The 14,726-nt window shown below is 41.0% G+C and overlaps 1 protein-coding gene across 3 annotated transcripts in view; it reads left to right on the top strand.

Annotated features, from left to right (window-relative positions):
- The window catches only part of ALDH3A2 (aldehyde dehydrogenase 3 family member A2), a 53,901-nt gene that overhangs the window by 18,166 nt on the left and 21,009 nt on the right, over positions 1–14,726 (top strand). For all 3 annotated transcript variants that reach the window (XM_044001908.1, XM_044001910.1, XM_044001909.1), the window contains exons 6-8: positions 6,772–6,889; positions 10,845–10,986; positions 14,292–14,458. In XM_044001908.1, the coding sequence (XP_043857843.1) occupies positions 6,772–6,889; positions 10,845–10,986; positions 14,292–14,458 (427 nt within the window). The remainder of the gene's footprint in view (positions 1–6,771; positions 6,890–10,844; positions 10,987–14,291; positions 14,459–14,726) is intronic.

Here is a 14,726-nt window from a genome sequence, read left to right as displayed (position 1 = left end):
TAGTTGATTCTCTAGGATTCTCTAAATATACCATCATATTATCTCCAAAGAGTGATAGTTTTGTTTCTTCATTGCCTATTCTAATTCCTTCCATATCTTTTCTTGTCTAATTGCTATAGCTAGCATTTCTAGTACAATATTGAATAATAAAGGTAATAATGGACATCCTTGCTTCACCTCTGATCTTATTGGGAATGCTTCTAACTTATCCCCATTACAAATAATACTTGCTTATAGTTTTAAATAGATAAGGCTTACCGTTTTAAGGAAAGCTTCAGTTATTCCTGTGCTCTCTAGTGTTTTTAATAGGAATGAGTGTTGTATTTTGTCAAGAGCTTTTTCTGCATCTGTTGAGATAATCATATGATTTCTGTTGGTTTTGTTATTGATATGGCCAATTATACTGACAGTTTTCTAATATTGAACCAGCCCTACATTCCTGGCATAAATCCCATTGGTTCATAGTGAATGATCCTTGTGATACAGTGTTAATCTTCTTGCAAGTATTCTAATTAAAATTTTTGTATCAATATTCATTAGGGAAATTGGTCTATATTGTAGTTTTCTTACTGTTTTTACTCTTCCTGGTTTAGGTATCAGCACCATGTATCTGTCATAAAGAGGAATTTGTCAGGACTCCTTCTTTGTCTACTTTTCCAAATAGTTTATATAGTATTGAAATTGATTGTTCTTTAAATGTTTTGTGGAATTCATCTGGCCCTGGGTATTTTTTCTTAGGAAGTTCATTGATGACTTATTCAATTTCTTTTTCTAAAATGGAATTAAGTATTCTGTCCGCTCTTCTGTTAATCTGAACAATTTGTATTTTTGTAAATATTCATTCATTTCACTTAGATTGTCAGATTTATTGGCATATAATTGGGCAAAATAGCTTCTAATAATTGCTTTAATGTCCTCTTTATTTATGGTAAATTCACCCTTTTCATTTTTTATACTGGTAATTGATTTTCTTATTTCTTTTTAAAATCAAATTAACCAATTGTCTATTTTATTGTTTTTCCCCCATAAAACCAGCCCCTTGTTTGATTTATTTAATGGTTTTCTTACTTTTAATTTTATTAATCTCTTCTTTGATTTTCACTCTTTCCAATTTGCTGTTTAATTAGGCATTTTTAATTTGTTCTTTTTTTTTTTTTTTGACATGGGGCTTAGGGCAGGACAGACATATCAAGAAGTAAAGGGACTATTAAAATTTAAACTGGCTAACTAGATATCAGGATGGACACACCTGAAAAGTAGGGAAGATAAAATTCTGTAGCAGGAAAGTCAGTTAGGCACGGCTACTACTTGAGCCACAGGGACAGAGATGACTCCAGAAGTCAGGACCACTACCCCTCAATCAAGCTTTTCCCACCCCACCCCCCAAAAACTTTCCATTGCCAGGTGATCACCCCATCTATCCTTTATAATAGCTTTCACCTTTCTTCTGTTGGGGAGAGAAAGATGTCTGTAAGCTATCTCCTTTCCTCTTGGTTACTTTCTCTAGCACCCAAACAAAAGACCATTTTATTCTAATCGGACTGTGTGCAAGAGTGTAAACCTTTACAGCTCCCTCCTGACAGTTTCATTGATCTGCTCTTTCTCTATTTTATTTATTGTTGTTGTTTGTCCTTTGTTCTTGACATCAGGGAGATGATGTCATAACTTAATGAATTGGATTTCAGTGAGGAAGGACTATGCAAAGTCACCAACCTTACTCCTTTTGAGCCATGTGGGTCTGATGTAGGATGGATTTAGGGTCAGATTGATCATGGGTCATCCCAAAAGAATTACAAGACTCAGTGACTCAGTTTCCCAAGTTTTATTGCAATATTGTGAGTGAACACAGGGAGAGAACCAGAAAAGTAGAAAGGCATCTCTCGATTTAGAGAAAGGAAGACAGTTATATTTATAGTATTGTAAGGGGCTAAAATTCTATCTAGAATGTCTAAAATCTAATGAGAGGTTGCTCCAAATTAGAAGCTTTAGCAAGAGTTTAGACTTTTAAGCATTTTATTAAGGTGCATTAGAATCTAGTGATCAGAAAGAGGCCAAGATGTCTTCATCTATCTGTCTAAGGGAGCCAGCTTCTCTGTTCCACTCCACATGAAGTCCTGGGCACAAGAGAGCTCTCCTCCTGCAAAACTGGAGACAGGGCCATCCACACAAACACAGCCCCAAGCTAATTGGTCGGCATCCCTGATTGACAAGCCCCACAGGTGGTTCTACAGAAGTAACTTCCCAATGCTGGACTGACCTTCAAAATCCCAGAAAAGGTCACTTCCGGATGCTAAAGCCACATGGTTTGTCCTCAGGCCAGAGCTCACAATGTTCCTCCCAGCAGGGGGCATTATTCCAACTCTCACACTATGGATAAATTGTTTATCAGTCTCATTATAATAATATCCACCCTAGGGAGGCACAGGGCTGGGCTTAACCTAATTTGGAGTTCCTGGGGGCTTGAGCCAACCCCTGAGGCAGGTACCTTTTTACATGGAGGTGTTTTGGGGGTTTACACGTCATAAGGTGAATCTGGGGACAAATTTGGCCTTTTCTGGGCATGTCATTTTTTGATTCCCATGTCTCTCTTGTGGTAAAAAGTTTTAACAGTCGGTTAGCGATAATGGAGAAACGCCAGTTTTTTTAAAAAGGGAGTGTCACTTCAGGTTAGAAAATATCACCCCTTTACACCAACTGACTTGAGCTCATGGAAAGCAATCTTCCCTAGTTTTGAGAAACATCCAAACGGTGTAGTTTCACAGTTAAGGACTATATTTAATATATATCAACCCACTTGGGCTGATGTTACTTGTCTTATGGAAACTTTACTGTCCCCAACTGAGATTCCAGATATTATCTCAGCAGGAAATGCCCTTGTTTCGAAGGGTAAGGCCGATGTGGAATGGCCTCTAAAGGATCCAGAGTGGAATTATAATAACGACAGGGATTTCCAAAGATTAAAAGACGCTAGGGAAACACTTCTGAAGGGAATGGAATTATGCTCTAGAAAACCCGAAAACTGTACGAAATTTATGAGCACATTTCAGGAGGCTAATGAAAGACCAAGCAGATTTTATGATAGGCTTTGTGAGACCGCCAGGCAATACACCAGATTGGATCCAATTGATTTAAAAGATTCTTATATTATTCTCAACATGTTTATTTGTAATTCACTCCCAGAAGTACGCAAATATTTTCTGACTCAATGTCCAGATTGGAGGAGCTTAACAGACTTAAGGAACTTGCAAATTATGTCTTTGACTGACGTGAGGAAGGTCCAGATCACCCTAAACAGAGCATTCTGGCACCAGCGATTCCTAGTCAGCCATGTGAACACCAGAACAAGGGCACTAAGGTGTGTTGTTACTGTCGTAAGGAGGGGCATGAATTAAGGGAAAGGTTAAAGAGGGGAGATTTATGATCTAATATCCAATTTTAAATCTCACACTCTTTTAAAATATTTTCATTTATCAGTTTGAATTTCTATACCCTGTCACTGTATCATTGTTATAGGTAAGGTCTCTATGACCTGCCTCTGTATGTTCTTGTTATGGGTGCTGATTAATGTGGGTAGCAAGAACCTAGGCCTTTACTTGTATTAATGAAGACTCAAGTCTTAAGTTATCCATTAACTGGGGTCTGAATCCCTTTCAGAACTGGGACCTGTAAGTTATAGTCCCTCTTGGAGCTCAGATCTATATTAGAGCTTGGCTCTTAAGGTTTTCTGTTAACCCCTTCTAAGTACTGTTGATAGGTTATCTGTTAACCCTTTTGGCCTCCTCTATCAGGTCCAGTAGCAAGATAGTTACGGCATAACTAGAGATTCAGGGCCTTCAGGTGGCACAGTAGATAAAGCACCAGCCCTGGATTCAGGAGGACCTGAGTTCAAATCCTGCCTCAGACACTTGACACTTACTAGCTGTGTGACCTGGGGCAAGTCACTTAACCCCCATTGCCCTACAAAAAAAGAAAAAAAAATACGGAAAAAAAAAATTAAGGCCTTTCTCAAGTCTGCCTGAGGCAATGCCCATTCAGTGATTAAGGCTAGATCAGAAAAGCAGCAAAGAAAGGCTTCTTTTACCTAGTTAAAAGAAAGAAAAAATAGATAAAAAGGTTGTGTATGGGGGAGGAAAACCCTCAGGGTTTCTGGCCAAAAGAGATACTTTTGCTATTTAGGCCCACTCTGAGCTAGAGGACAAACAATGGCAAATTGAGGCCTAGGCTTGGACCTTTTGTTGGCCAATCAATGAGGGCCAGAGTTCTTTAGGTTTAAGGAGTGGTCCTTAGACATCTTTCAGGTAAACCTCAAGAAATTTTATGAGATGCAGACAAATTCATATTCCTTTGGGCAATGTGCCTAAAGATAAGGGTATGATTTTATTGAACATTATTAAGCATTTAGAAATATATATTTTCCCCTAAGTACTACTTTGGCTACATCCCATAAATTCTGATACTTTGCCTCATTATTGTCATTCTCTTTAATGAAATTATTGTTTCTATAATTTGTTTTTTGACCCACTCAATTCTTTAGAATTAGATTGTTTAGTTTCCAATAAATTTTTAATCTATCCTTTCATGGCCCTTTATTGAACATAATTTTTATCATATTATGATCTAAAAAGGATGCTTATTTGTAATATTTTTGCTTTTCTGCATTTGGTTGTGAGGTTTCTATGCCCTAATACATGGTCAATTTTTGTGTAGGTGCCATGTATGACTGAGAAAAAAGTATATATTCTTTTCTATTTCCATTCAGTTTTCTTCAGAGGTCTATCATGTCTAACTTTTCTAAAATTCTATTCACCTTCTTAAAATCTTTCTTTATTTTTTGGTTAGATTTATCTAGCTCGGAGAAGAGAAAGTTGAGGTTCCATCCTAGTATAGGTGGATTCTTTCCACTTCCATTTTATTCTGTTTTCCTTAATAATTTATTGAAAGATGCCACCCAGGCTTGTTTTTTTTTTTTTTAATCGTGGCTTACAGGTAGCCCAATAATGCTTAAATTATCTCTTGATCTATTTTCCAGGTCAGTTGTTTTTCTAATGAGATATTTCACATTTTCTGGTGTTTTTTTTTCATTCTTTTAATTTTGTTTTATTGTTTCTTATTGTCTCATGGAGTCATTAGTTTCCACTTGCCCAATTCTAATTTCCAGCGAGCTTTTGTACCTACTTTTCTATTTGGCCAATTCAGTTTTTTAAGGAGTTGTTTTCTTCAGTGAATTTTTGTGCTTCCTTTATCAAGCTGTTGACTCTTTTTCTCATAATTCTCTTGCATCACACTAATTTCTTTTCCCAATTTTTCTTCTACCTCTCTTATTTGATTTTTTTTTTTGTGGGGCAAATGGGGTTAAGTGACTTGCCCAGGATCACACAGCTAGTGTCAAGTGTTTGAGGCCGGATTTGAACTCAGGTCCTTCTAAATCCAGGGCCAGTACTCTATCCACTGTGCCACCTAGCTGCCCCTCTTATTAGATTTCTTAAATCCTTTTTGAGCTCTCCCAGAAATTCTTTTTTAGACCTGAGACCAATTTACATTTTTCTTTATGACTTTGCATGTGGGTGTTTTGCATTGTTGTCCTTTTATGAGTTTGTGTTTTGATCCGCCCTATCACCATAGTTACCTTCTTTGGTCAGGTTCTTTTTTTCATCTTATTTCTTTACTTAACTCTTTATGTTAAAGTTGGGTTCTGTTCTTGGCATGGAGGGGACACTCTCTTAAACTTCCGGTTTTTCGTGCTACTGTTTTCTTTTTTTCTTTTTTTTTTTTTAACAGGGCAATGAGGGTTAAGTGACTTGACCAGGGTCACACAGCTAGTGTCAAGTGTCTGAGGCTGGATTTGAACTCAGGTACTCCTGAATCCAGGGCCAGTGCTTTATCCACTGCGCCATCTAGCTGCCCCCATTCTCTTTTTTTTTTTTTTTAACAGGACAATGAGGTTTAAGTGACTTGCCCAGGGCGTGCTACTGTTTTCAAAACTAATTCTGGGGACCTGTAAGTTTTCAGTTCTTCCAAGGTGGTATGATCTAAGGAGAGATGTGGTCACTGCTCTTCTGTCCTGTGGTCTGTGAGCAACCACAAGCACTCATTTCTACCCTGGACCTGTGACTAAGATCCCTGCTTTCAATGCTCTGGTATACTAGTGTTTCCCCGAACCCTGAGCCTGCAGCCCAGGTCTGTGATCCAGATCTGCACCCAGCACCAGCCAATTTGTCGCTTATCATCTCCAGCCCCCTAACTGTCTGTGGGTTAAGAGCTCCAGGAGTCCCTGCTGCTGATTCATTTGGCCCCAAGGCCTGCACAGGTTTGCTGAGAGGCAAGGCCTGCTGCTGGTACCCAGTAAGGCCTCTGTTGCAATGTACTTCACTCTTACTTTCCTGTTGACCCTCTAAGTTGTCTTGGACTCAAAAATGGTTTGACTCCATCCTTTTGTTGGTTCTGGAACTCCAGAATTCATTTTGAGTTGTTATTTTAAAGTTGTTTGGAAGGGAATTTGGGCGAGTTCTTGCCTTATGCCACCATTTTCAATGCAAACCTATTCTAAAGGCACATCGAAATGATGTGGCAATTCCTGGCAGCTGTTTCCATTAACAGGGATAATTGAGAATGATCTCCATTCCGTGTTAAGGCACTGGAGAGATGATTTGTTCAACACTACTTGATGTCTTCCTTCTGGCAGTTTATGAATGGATTCCTTGAATAACAACAAGAAATTAATAGAGAATGAGTTTAATATAGTGATCTCATCTTGCGCCTTGCTTTCTTCAGACGTATCACCTGGGGGAAGTATATGAACTGTGGTCAGACCTGCATTGCTCCAGACTACATTCTCTGTGAGCCCTCCCTCCAGAATGAGATTGTGGAGAAGATAAAGGAAACTGTAAAGGTGAGTGAAGACTCAGTGTCACCCGAGAATTTCTCACCTGGCTTTATTAAAATTGACATTTGCATGAGATTAACGTCACATGATACAGCTTGGGTGTTAAGGGTTCATCTATAATTTTCAGATACATCCTCAATTTTTATTTACCCATTTATTATTTTGCCTGGTGTGTATCTTCCCCTTCTACTGTCTGTTCTTTGATGTATAAATCATTCCCTTCCTCTTCTGTCCTCTGTAAAATTCTATTATTTCCATCTGGCATATGTAACCAAAACCTAGAGGATGTAGCTTAAAACTCAGGGCGCACTGGTTTTTATATGTGTTAGGTCTGTGCTATGATTTTATGACATATACATGTATGTGTGTGTAATAAATCAATTTTTGCATGTCGGTGTGTAGATAAGAATAATTGACAGCAAAGCCCATCAACAAATTCTTGGGTGACTTCTGTCACATCAGTCTGTTGGACAGAATGGGGGGATAGGTTAGGATGATGAGAAAGGGTTATCCTCATGTTGTGCTTTCCTGTCTTTATCTCAATGATTACTCATTCAATTTGAACAATTCCAACGAAAGATTGTCAAAGATTGATTGTAGGGGCAGCTAGGTGGCACAGTGGATAGAGCACCGGCCCTGGATTCAGGAGGACCTGAGTTCAAATCTGGCCTCAGACACTTGACACTTACTAGCTGTGTGACCCTGGGCAAGTCACTTAACCCTCATTGCCTCGCCAAAAAAAAAAAAAGATCAATCGTTGCCATCTAGCTAAAAGAAACAACCTAACAGTTTAACCATGGGAGGTGGGGGGTGGAGCAGGGGGCTGAATTAAGATCAGTCCATTAGTGCTCAGTCTATTCTAATTCTCTTCTTAGTAATATTATGGAGCAGGTGACTGGTGAGTGCATGGTATTTTGTAGACATATTAGTATTAGCAAACTGTCAGACTGATTTACATGTGAACCAGCAATTACCAAACCCTTTGGAACTGATCCCCATTGCTGACAGTGGTCCCTCACTGAGTAACAAATCGCACGTAATACAGTACTCCAAGGGTTGGTGGTTTTGCGGCTGTGGATACTTCCCCAGAGGCTCAGAGCACAGCCCTCCACACCTGAGCAGAAAGTCTTAGTGAGTTGCTGCAGCTGAAACGTTCCTTGCCCTGCAGCCAGCCTGGGGCTAAGCTTCTTCACACTGAACCGTTGATGGCTGACTTAGCCTCTCATCATAGAGAGGCCTTCCTGGGGTGTGTGGGCCCACCCTGCTGGAGAACTGACTCCTTGTTTCCCACATGACACAGAGGTGTAATCTACACTCTGCTGTGTGTCATTAATTTATTAAAGTGAACTAGAAATACTAGAGAAGTTTGATGACAACTCTTAAGGTCATTTGAGAGACACTGACATGTCATGAACCTGGGGTTGGGAACCACAGATGTAAACACAGTCTGTCTCAGCATCTTCCACTGTTTGCAGAAGATGGTACCTGTCACTTTGGAGAGTTCATTTATTAATTAGTCAGGAGATGTTTAGAATTTGCCTTGCCACTGAGGAAAGCAGAGGACATTCCCTTGACAGTAAAGGCACCGTGAGTGAAGGCAGTGATGAGGGGACGCTGAGGAGACTGACCTAGCTAGAAAGGAGAGCTTGTGTTAGAGGGGACCGTATGGAGATAGACTTAGATGAGAAGGTGATACAGGGAGCTTGTAGGTTCCTGATTAGGGAATGAAAGTGGCATTTCAGGAAGAGTCATCTGATCTGGTAGCAGAGTTCAAGACAGACCTTAGACAGAAGCTGGTGGGAGGCTGTGGAGTAATCTAGGCCGAAATGGCTGAGGGCTTGGAGGTTGGGGAGCTGGAGAGGAGGGGGCAAATGACTTCACTGAAGGAGTTTCATCTGCTTCAGGAATCACTTCTATGTGAGTCTTCCAAATCTAGATTTTTCACCCCAAAAATCTCTCCAGAGTTTCAGTTTCCTTTTACAACTGCCTCCTTTCTCTCTCTAGATGTCTCACCAACACCTCCAACTCAGCATGTCCAGAAAAACTCTTCTCTTCAAAAAAATCTACCCTTCCCCAAAACTTCTCCCTTTCTGTTGATGAGACCACCCTCTTCCCAGCTTGCCAGGGTTCCTAACCTCCAAGGCATCTTGGACTCCTCTCTTTCCCCAGCTTCTGGCTGTCCTGTATCAGTCACTTTGTTCAGTCAATTCTGTCTCCTCAGTACACCCTGCATCTGGCTCCTCTCCATCCCCACTCCTAGGACCCTACTTCAGGTCCTCATCTCTTCATGTCTGGACTGGGCTCATGGCTTCTTGTTTTCCTTCTCTAGGCCAAACTTCACCTAGCTTTCCATATGACCTTCCTAATGGACTGCTCACATCAGTGCTCTCTTCAAAAACCTCCAGGGGCTTCCCATTAGTTATTAAATAAAGCATAAATTCCTGGTCCTGGCAGTTAAGACCTCCTACAGTCTGGCTCCAAGCTCCCTTTTCGGCCTTTACCTCATTCATTCCAGCTTTCACATTCTCTGCATCTCAGTCAAACTGCAGCGGTCTCAACTCCCCCTCCCCCCCAACACACACACTTGTTCTGCCCTTCTCTCTTTGGGGCGTCCACATTCTTGGAGTTGGGTCTCCATCTGTGGAAGTCTCTCCTTTGCTTTAAAACCCAACTTCGGTGCTACCTTCTCCACTGAGCCTTCTCCCATACACCTACTCTCTCCCCACAACTCAAAATGTTCTTTCCATCAGCTTTCTCTTAACACTTGGCCTTGACCTCACCTTGGCACGTCTCACCATTTCCCTTGCAAAAGAGTTCTTGGCATCTGTGTTCCCTCCATCCCTGTCTGTCCTTTCCTGTCTCTTTCTGAAGTATGGGGAACTTGAGGAGAGATGCCATTTTGAAGGCAGAAAATGAGTCGAATTTGTTGTGATTCCATTTATTATGCTTTATTAGCTTGATCTGTTTCTATTTCCTCTTCTTGGGGGTGGGGGTGACTGTCACACTGTGAGTGGCTTCAGGCTCTTCCCAGGGTGATTGCAGACTTTACAGAAATGAGAAGTTGGGGAAGTTGGGGTCTGCAGGCCATGTGAAGGCTTGAGTCATCATTTCATGACAGTCACGTAGCATTATTGGGGGTTGTAGTTCCCCTGTGCTTATAAGCAGGGAGGGTTCCTTGGGAACCTCTTTTTCCATGCTTCGGGGTCCATAAGTTCTCACAAAGTAGACAACAAAATTGGGAGAGCCTTTTCTGTCTTCATGGAGATGTGTGAAGGCAGAAGATAGGTACGTGATGGCTGCAGCTCTTTAGCATCAGTGATGCTCATGGACCTTGATCAGTGGAGCGTCCTAACTGTATGATATAAGCAGTGAGGGTAGGGGCTTGATTGATTCCTTTGGGCTGTGATTGTGTATATGGTTGTGTAGGGAGAGAGGAAGTCCTAACAACTAGGACTGTCTCTTGGCTGGCCTGTCTTAAGTGCCAGTCTTCTCTTGGGCACCCTGAACAAAGACAATCTGTAATAGCTGGGGAATTTTTACCATCTCTGGGCTTTTCCTTTTCCATCTATGGCACTTGATCCAAAACAATGGTCTTTCAAAACCCACCCCTAATAATCACTTAGCTAGAGACTATACAATTAAGCAGTATGAAGCTACGGGTGGAAACACGGTGATGATTTGGGAAACAAGGTAGGATTGGGTTTTTTAACTTTTTTTGTGGGGGGAGCAGGGCAATGAGGGTTAAGTGACTTGCCCAGGGTCACACAGCTAGTAAGTGTCAAGTGTCTGAGGTTTAATTTGAACTCAGGTCCTCCTGAATTCAGAGCCAGTGCTCTATCACCTGCGCCACCTAGCTATCTCACAAGGTAGGTTTTTGACCTGAGGATGTACTGGGTTCTTCAAACTGATGGAACTATGAGTCTGGGCATTACAACTAAGTATATTTAATTATTTTACATAGGAATTCTATGGTGAAGAAATTAAAAAGTCTCCTGATTATGAAAGGATCATCAACCTTCGTCATTTTAAAAGGGTCATAAATTTACTTGACGGACAAAAGATAGCTTTTGGAGGGGAGACGGATGAGGCTACACGATACATAGGTATTTTACTTTTTTTATTGGGAACTGGTGGTTTATTAGTTTATATTCCAGTTAATGTTATTTTTAATTTATTTCTTGTTGGGGGTGGGGCAGTGTCTGGCCTTGATGATAATGACTGAAAATACTGGTATAAGTGAGTTACTCAGTTTGTGTGAGAGTGGTATGGTCTGGGTCTGTGGTTTTAGCTAGGTAGGAAGCTCCTGGTGTAGACACTGTCCTTACTGGTGGAGTCTGGCACTTGTCTTGGCCTTGGATAGTTTCCTACAGCCCTGAGAGTTTGAAACTTCTTCATGGTCATACAGCCAGTATGTATCAAAGGCAAGACTTGAACTCAGGTCTTCCTCCATGCACTGGGACACCTGTGCACACCACTGACTACAACTTATATAAATTGCACCCTTTCAAAGTAGATTTTTACCTGTCACCTGGTGTTGGCTTTACAACAACCCTGGCAAGAAGGAGGAGAAGTAGAGCTGCTCTAATCTGGCACATGGGGAGACAGGAACACAGAGAAGGGCTGGCGGCCCCTGGCCGGGACTGGCAGAAGTGTCCCAGAATCAGTTTCCTGATTCCTTGTTGCTAGCTTTGTTTTTACCTTTGAAGAGCCAGGTGGTGCTTCTGTTTGGCCAAGAGGCTGCCAAATGTCGTTTCTTATTCACTCTGGGAAGGCCTTCTGACAGCAGCAAGTGACTCTAGTGACCTTGTGTTTGACAAGTAGAAAGACTTAAGTTTGGGTTTAGGAATCCATTATTTGGTAAAAATTGTCAGAAATGCTGAAAAGCAGAACTTGGGCATAGAGCAATATCTGACACCACTTCACAAGACAAGGTCAAAGTGGATTCATGGCCTAGACATAAAGGGTGATATTACAAGAGAATTTGAAGAGCATGGAGTGCATTACTTATCAGACTTACGGATAGGTGAACAATGTATGAATAAACAAGAGGTAGAGTATTGGGAGGTATAAAATGAATGATTTCAATTCCATTAAATTAAAAAGGTTTTGTACAAATAAAACCAGTGTAGCCAAGATCAGAAGGAAAGCAGAAAAGTTGGGGCAAACTTTTATCAGCAGTTTCTCAGATAAAGGTCTCGTGTTTCAATTATATAAAGAACTTTGTCAGATCTGTAAGACTACAAGTCATTCCCCAATTGATAAATGGTCAAAGAATATGAATAGGCAGTTTTCTGATGAAGAAATCAAAACAATTTATAGTCATATGAATCTATGTACTCTAAATACATATGCTCTAAATCATTATTGATTAGAGAAATGCAAATTAAAACAACCTTGAAATATCATATTACGCCTATCAGATTGACTAAAAATGATAGAAGGGGAAAGCGACAAATGTTGGAGGGGATGTAGAAAAATTGGGACACTACTTCATTGTTGGCAGAATTGTGAACTAATCCAATCTTTTTGGAAAGCAATTTGGAATTATGCCCAAAGAATTATATCTTATAACCCTTTGACCCAGCAATGCCACTATTAGGTCTGTTTCTTGGGATGATTAGGGAGAAAGAGAAAGAACCTATATGTTCTAACATATTTTTAGCAACTCTCTTTGTGGTGGCAAAGAACTGGAAATTCTGGGGATGTCCATCAATTGAAGAATGGCTAAACAAGTTGTGGTTATACGATTGTGATATAATACTACTGGGCTATAAGAAATTGATTAGCTTGATGATTTTAGAAAAACATGGGAAGATTTGCATGAAATAATGAGCAAATTGAGCAGAATCAAGAGAATATTGTATACAATGACAGCAATATTGTTTTAAGAATAACTTTGGGCAATCAAGTCATTTTGACTATATTTGACTGCCCAGATTAATGAAAAAGGACCTATGGAGGAATATGCTCTCTGCATCCAGAGAAAGAACTGGTAAATAGAAGAATTTATAGTATGGTCATAGATCGATAGATTGATCGATCGATCGATAGATAGATAGATATTGTGTTTAATGGTAGCCATCTCTTGGGTGGGGGTGGGTGGATGGAATGAGGGGGGAAGCTACATTGTAACTATTATATATTTAAAAGAAAAAGCCAGTTGTACTTAATAGATTTGCAGTTCCGTGTGCAATCTTCTTTTTCTGTTCTACTTTGTTATGGAAATGCTTGCTTTATTTCTTAAGTTCAAAAGAAAAAAGAAAAAAAAGGAAATTAAAAAAAAAAAGACCTGAGCTAGCTGCAACGCTCGGCCTTGTTGAGTGGAGGCATCAGATCCACTACCGAGATGGTCTGACCAAGGCAGCAAGAACTATAACTTGGAGTCCCCTCTGCATTGTGAGGACCTGCTGTAACTTTCAGGTTTCCTCATTCCAACTGGTGTTGGTCTGGGAACCCAGATGCTGACATTGCTGTTGTGACTCCTTGCAGAGCCTCTTCAGGGCTGTTGAACCTTTCACAGGTTGGAGCAGCTAGGTGGCACAGTGGATAGAGCACTGGCCCTGGATTCAGGAGGACCTGAGTTCAAATCCGACCTCAGACACTTAACACTTAACTAGCTGTGTGACCCTGGGCTAGTCACTTAACCCCAATTGCCCTGCAAAGAAGAAGAAGAAGCAGCTCTCACAGGTCATATAGCCTCAGTATCACCTGGTGTCAGAGCTCAGCAGAATTGAATTAGATTCCATTGTGTTCAGGTTTAAAATAAAAACCAGGCTAAATAAAGTAAGCCCTGCTTCCTTCTTATGTGGCATGTGGGCATTTGCTTTAAGTAGAATTTGATGGTCCTGGTATGGAGGAACTGGGTCACCACTAACTGGCTTACTGCAGGGTGTGCCAGGTTCTGCAGGGGAAAGAAGGCAGAGCCCTGAACTCGGTGCCAGAAGATCTGTTCTTCTCTGTCCTTAACTAGCAGTGCAACCTTGATCGAGTCCCTCTACTTCTGCACCCATTAAATAGGAATATCAAGACTAGTCCTGCCCATCTTCCCTACTTACCTGGATGGAGATCAAATGAGATAATAAAGGTGAGAGCAATAAAGGAGGATTACTCTTGATTTCCTGGAAAGGAAGGCACATATACATAAAAAGGTGTGAAGACATATCTCCCATCATGCTTTGTGCACCAGGCTGCTCATCTGCCGGTGTAGGTTCCCTGCCAAGCATACAGGCTTGGATGCAGATAACTTCTGATTCTTCCTATGTACAATCGTCTGCTCAGAGAGTGAGCAGACGGGTAGATGAGGAGGAGTAGGGCCCGGTGATCACATGCAGAGATGTGGTCAGGTGGAAGGAAGAGAGGAGGTTACCCAATTCCTGCATTATTATGTTGGTTTCTTTTTTCATTTCAGCCCCAACTATCCTTACTGACGTTAACCCCAACTCCAGGGTGATGCAAGAAGAGATTTTTGGGCCTGTGCTTCCAATAGTGCCTGTGAAAAATGCAGATGAAGCAATACGGTTCATAAATGAGCGAGAAAAACCCCTGGCCCTGTATGTGTTTTCAAATAACAACAAGGTGAGTGTCAGTGCATGCTCACAGAAAGTCTTCTCTGTCAGTAAGTCAGAAGGTGTTTATCTTGTGCAAGACTAGACTTCACTAAGTAGGACTATATTCCATGACTTTCTCTTTGGGTTAATGGGGCCCATGGGATGTTACTGAGCATACAGAATGTTCTTACCCTTTCCCAAACTTCTCTGACTGATAGTTGAGTCCTAAGGGGTGAGTGTCCCAAGGCGTGTGGCTCACAAACAACCTGGAGGTGTCATGGGGAGACATTATTTCA

This window comes from Dromiciops gliroides, chromosome 4, assembly GCF_019393635.1.
Source record: "Dromiciops gliroides isolate mDroGli1 chromosome 4, mDroGli1.pri, whole genome shotgun sequence".
Lineage (NCBI taxonomy): Eukaryota > Metazoa > Chordata > Mammalia > Microbiotheria > Microbiotheriidae > Dromiciops > Dromiciops gliroides.
The sequence above is the reverse complement of the archived record's forward strand: the minus strand, read 5'-3'. Positions and strand labels throughout refer to the sequence as shown.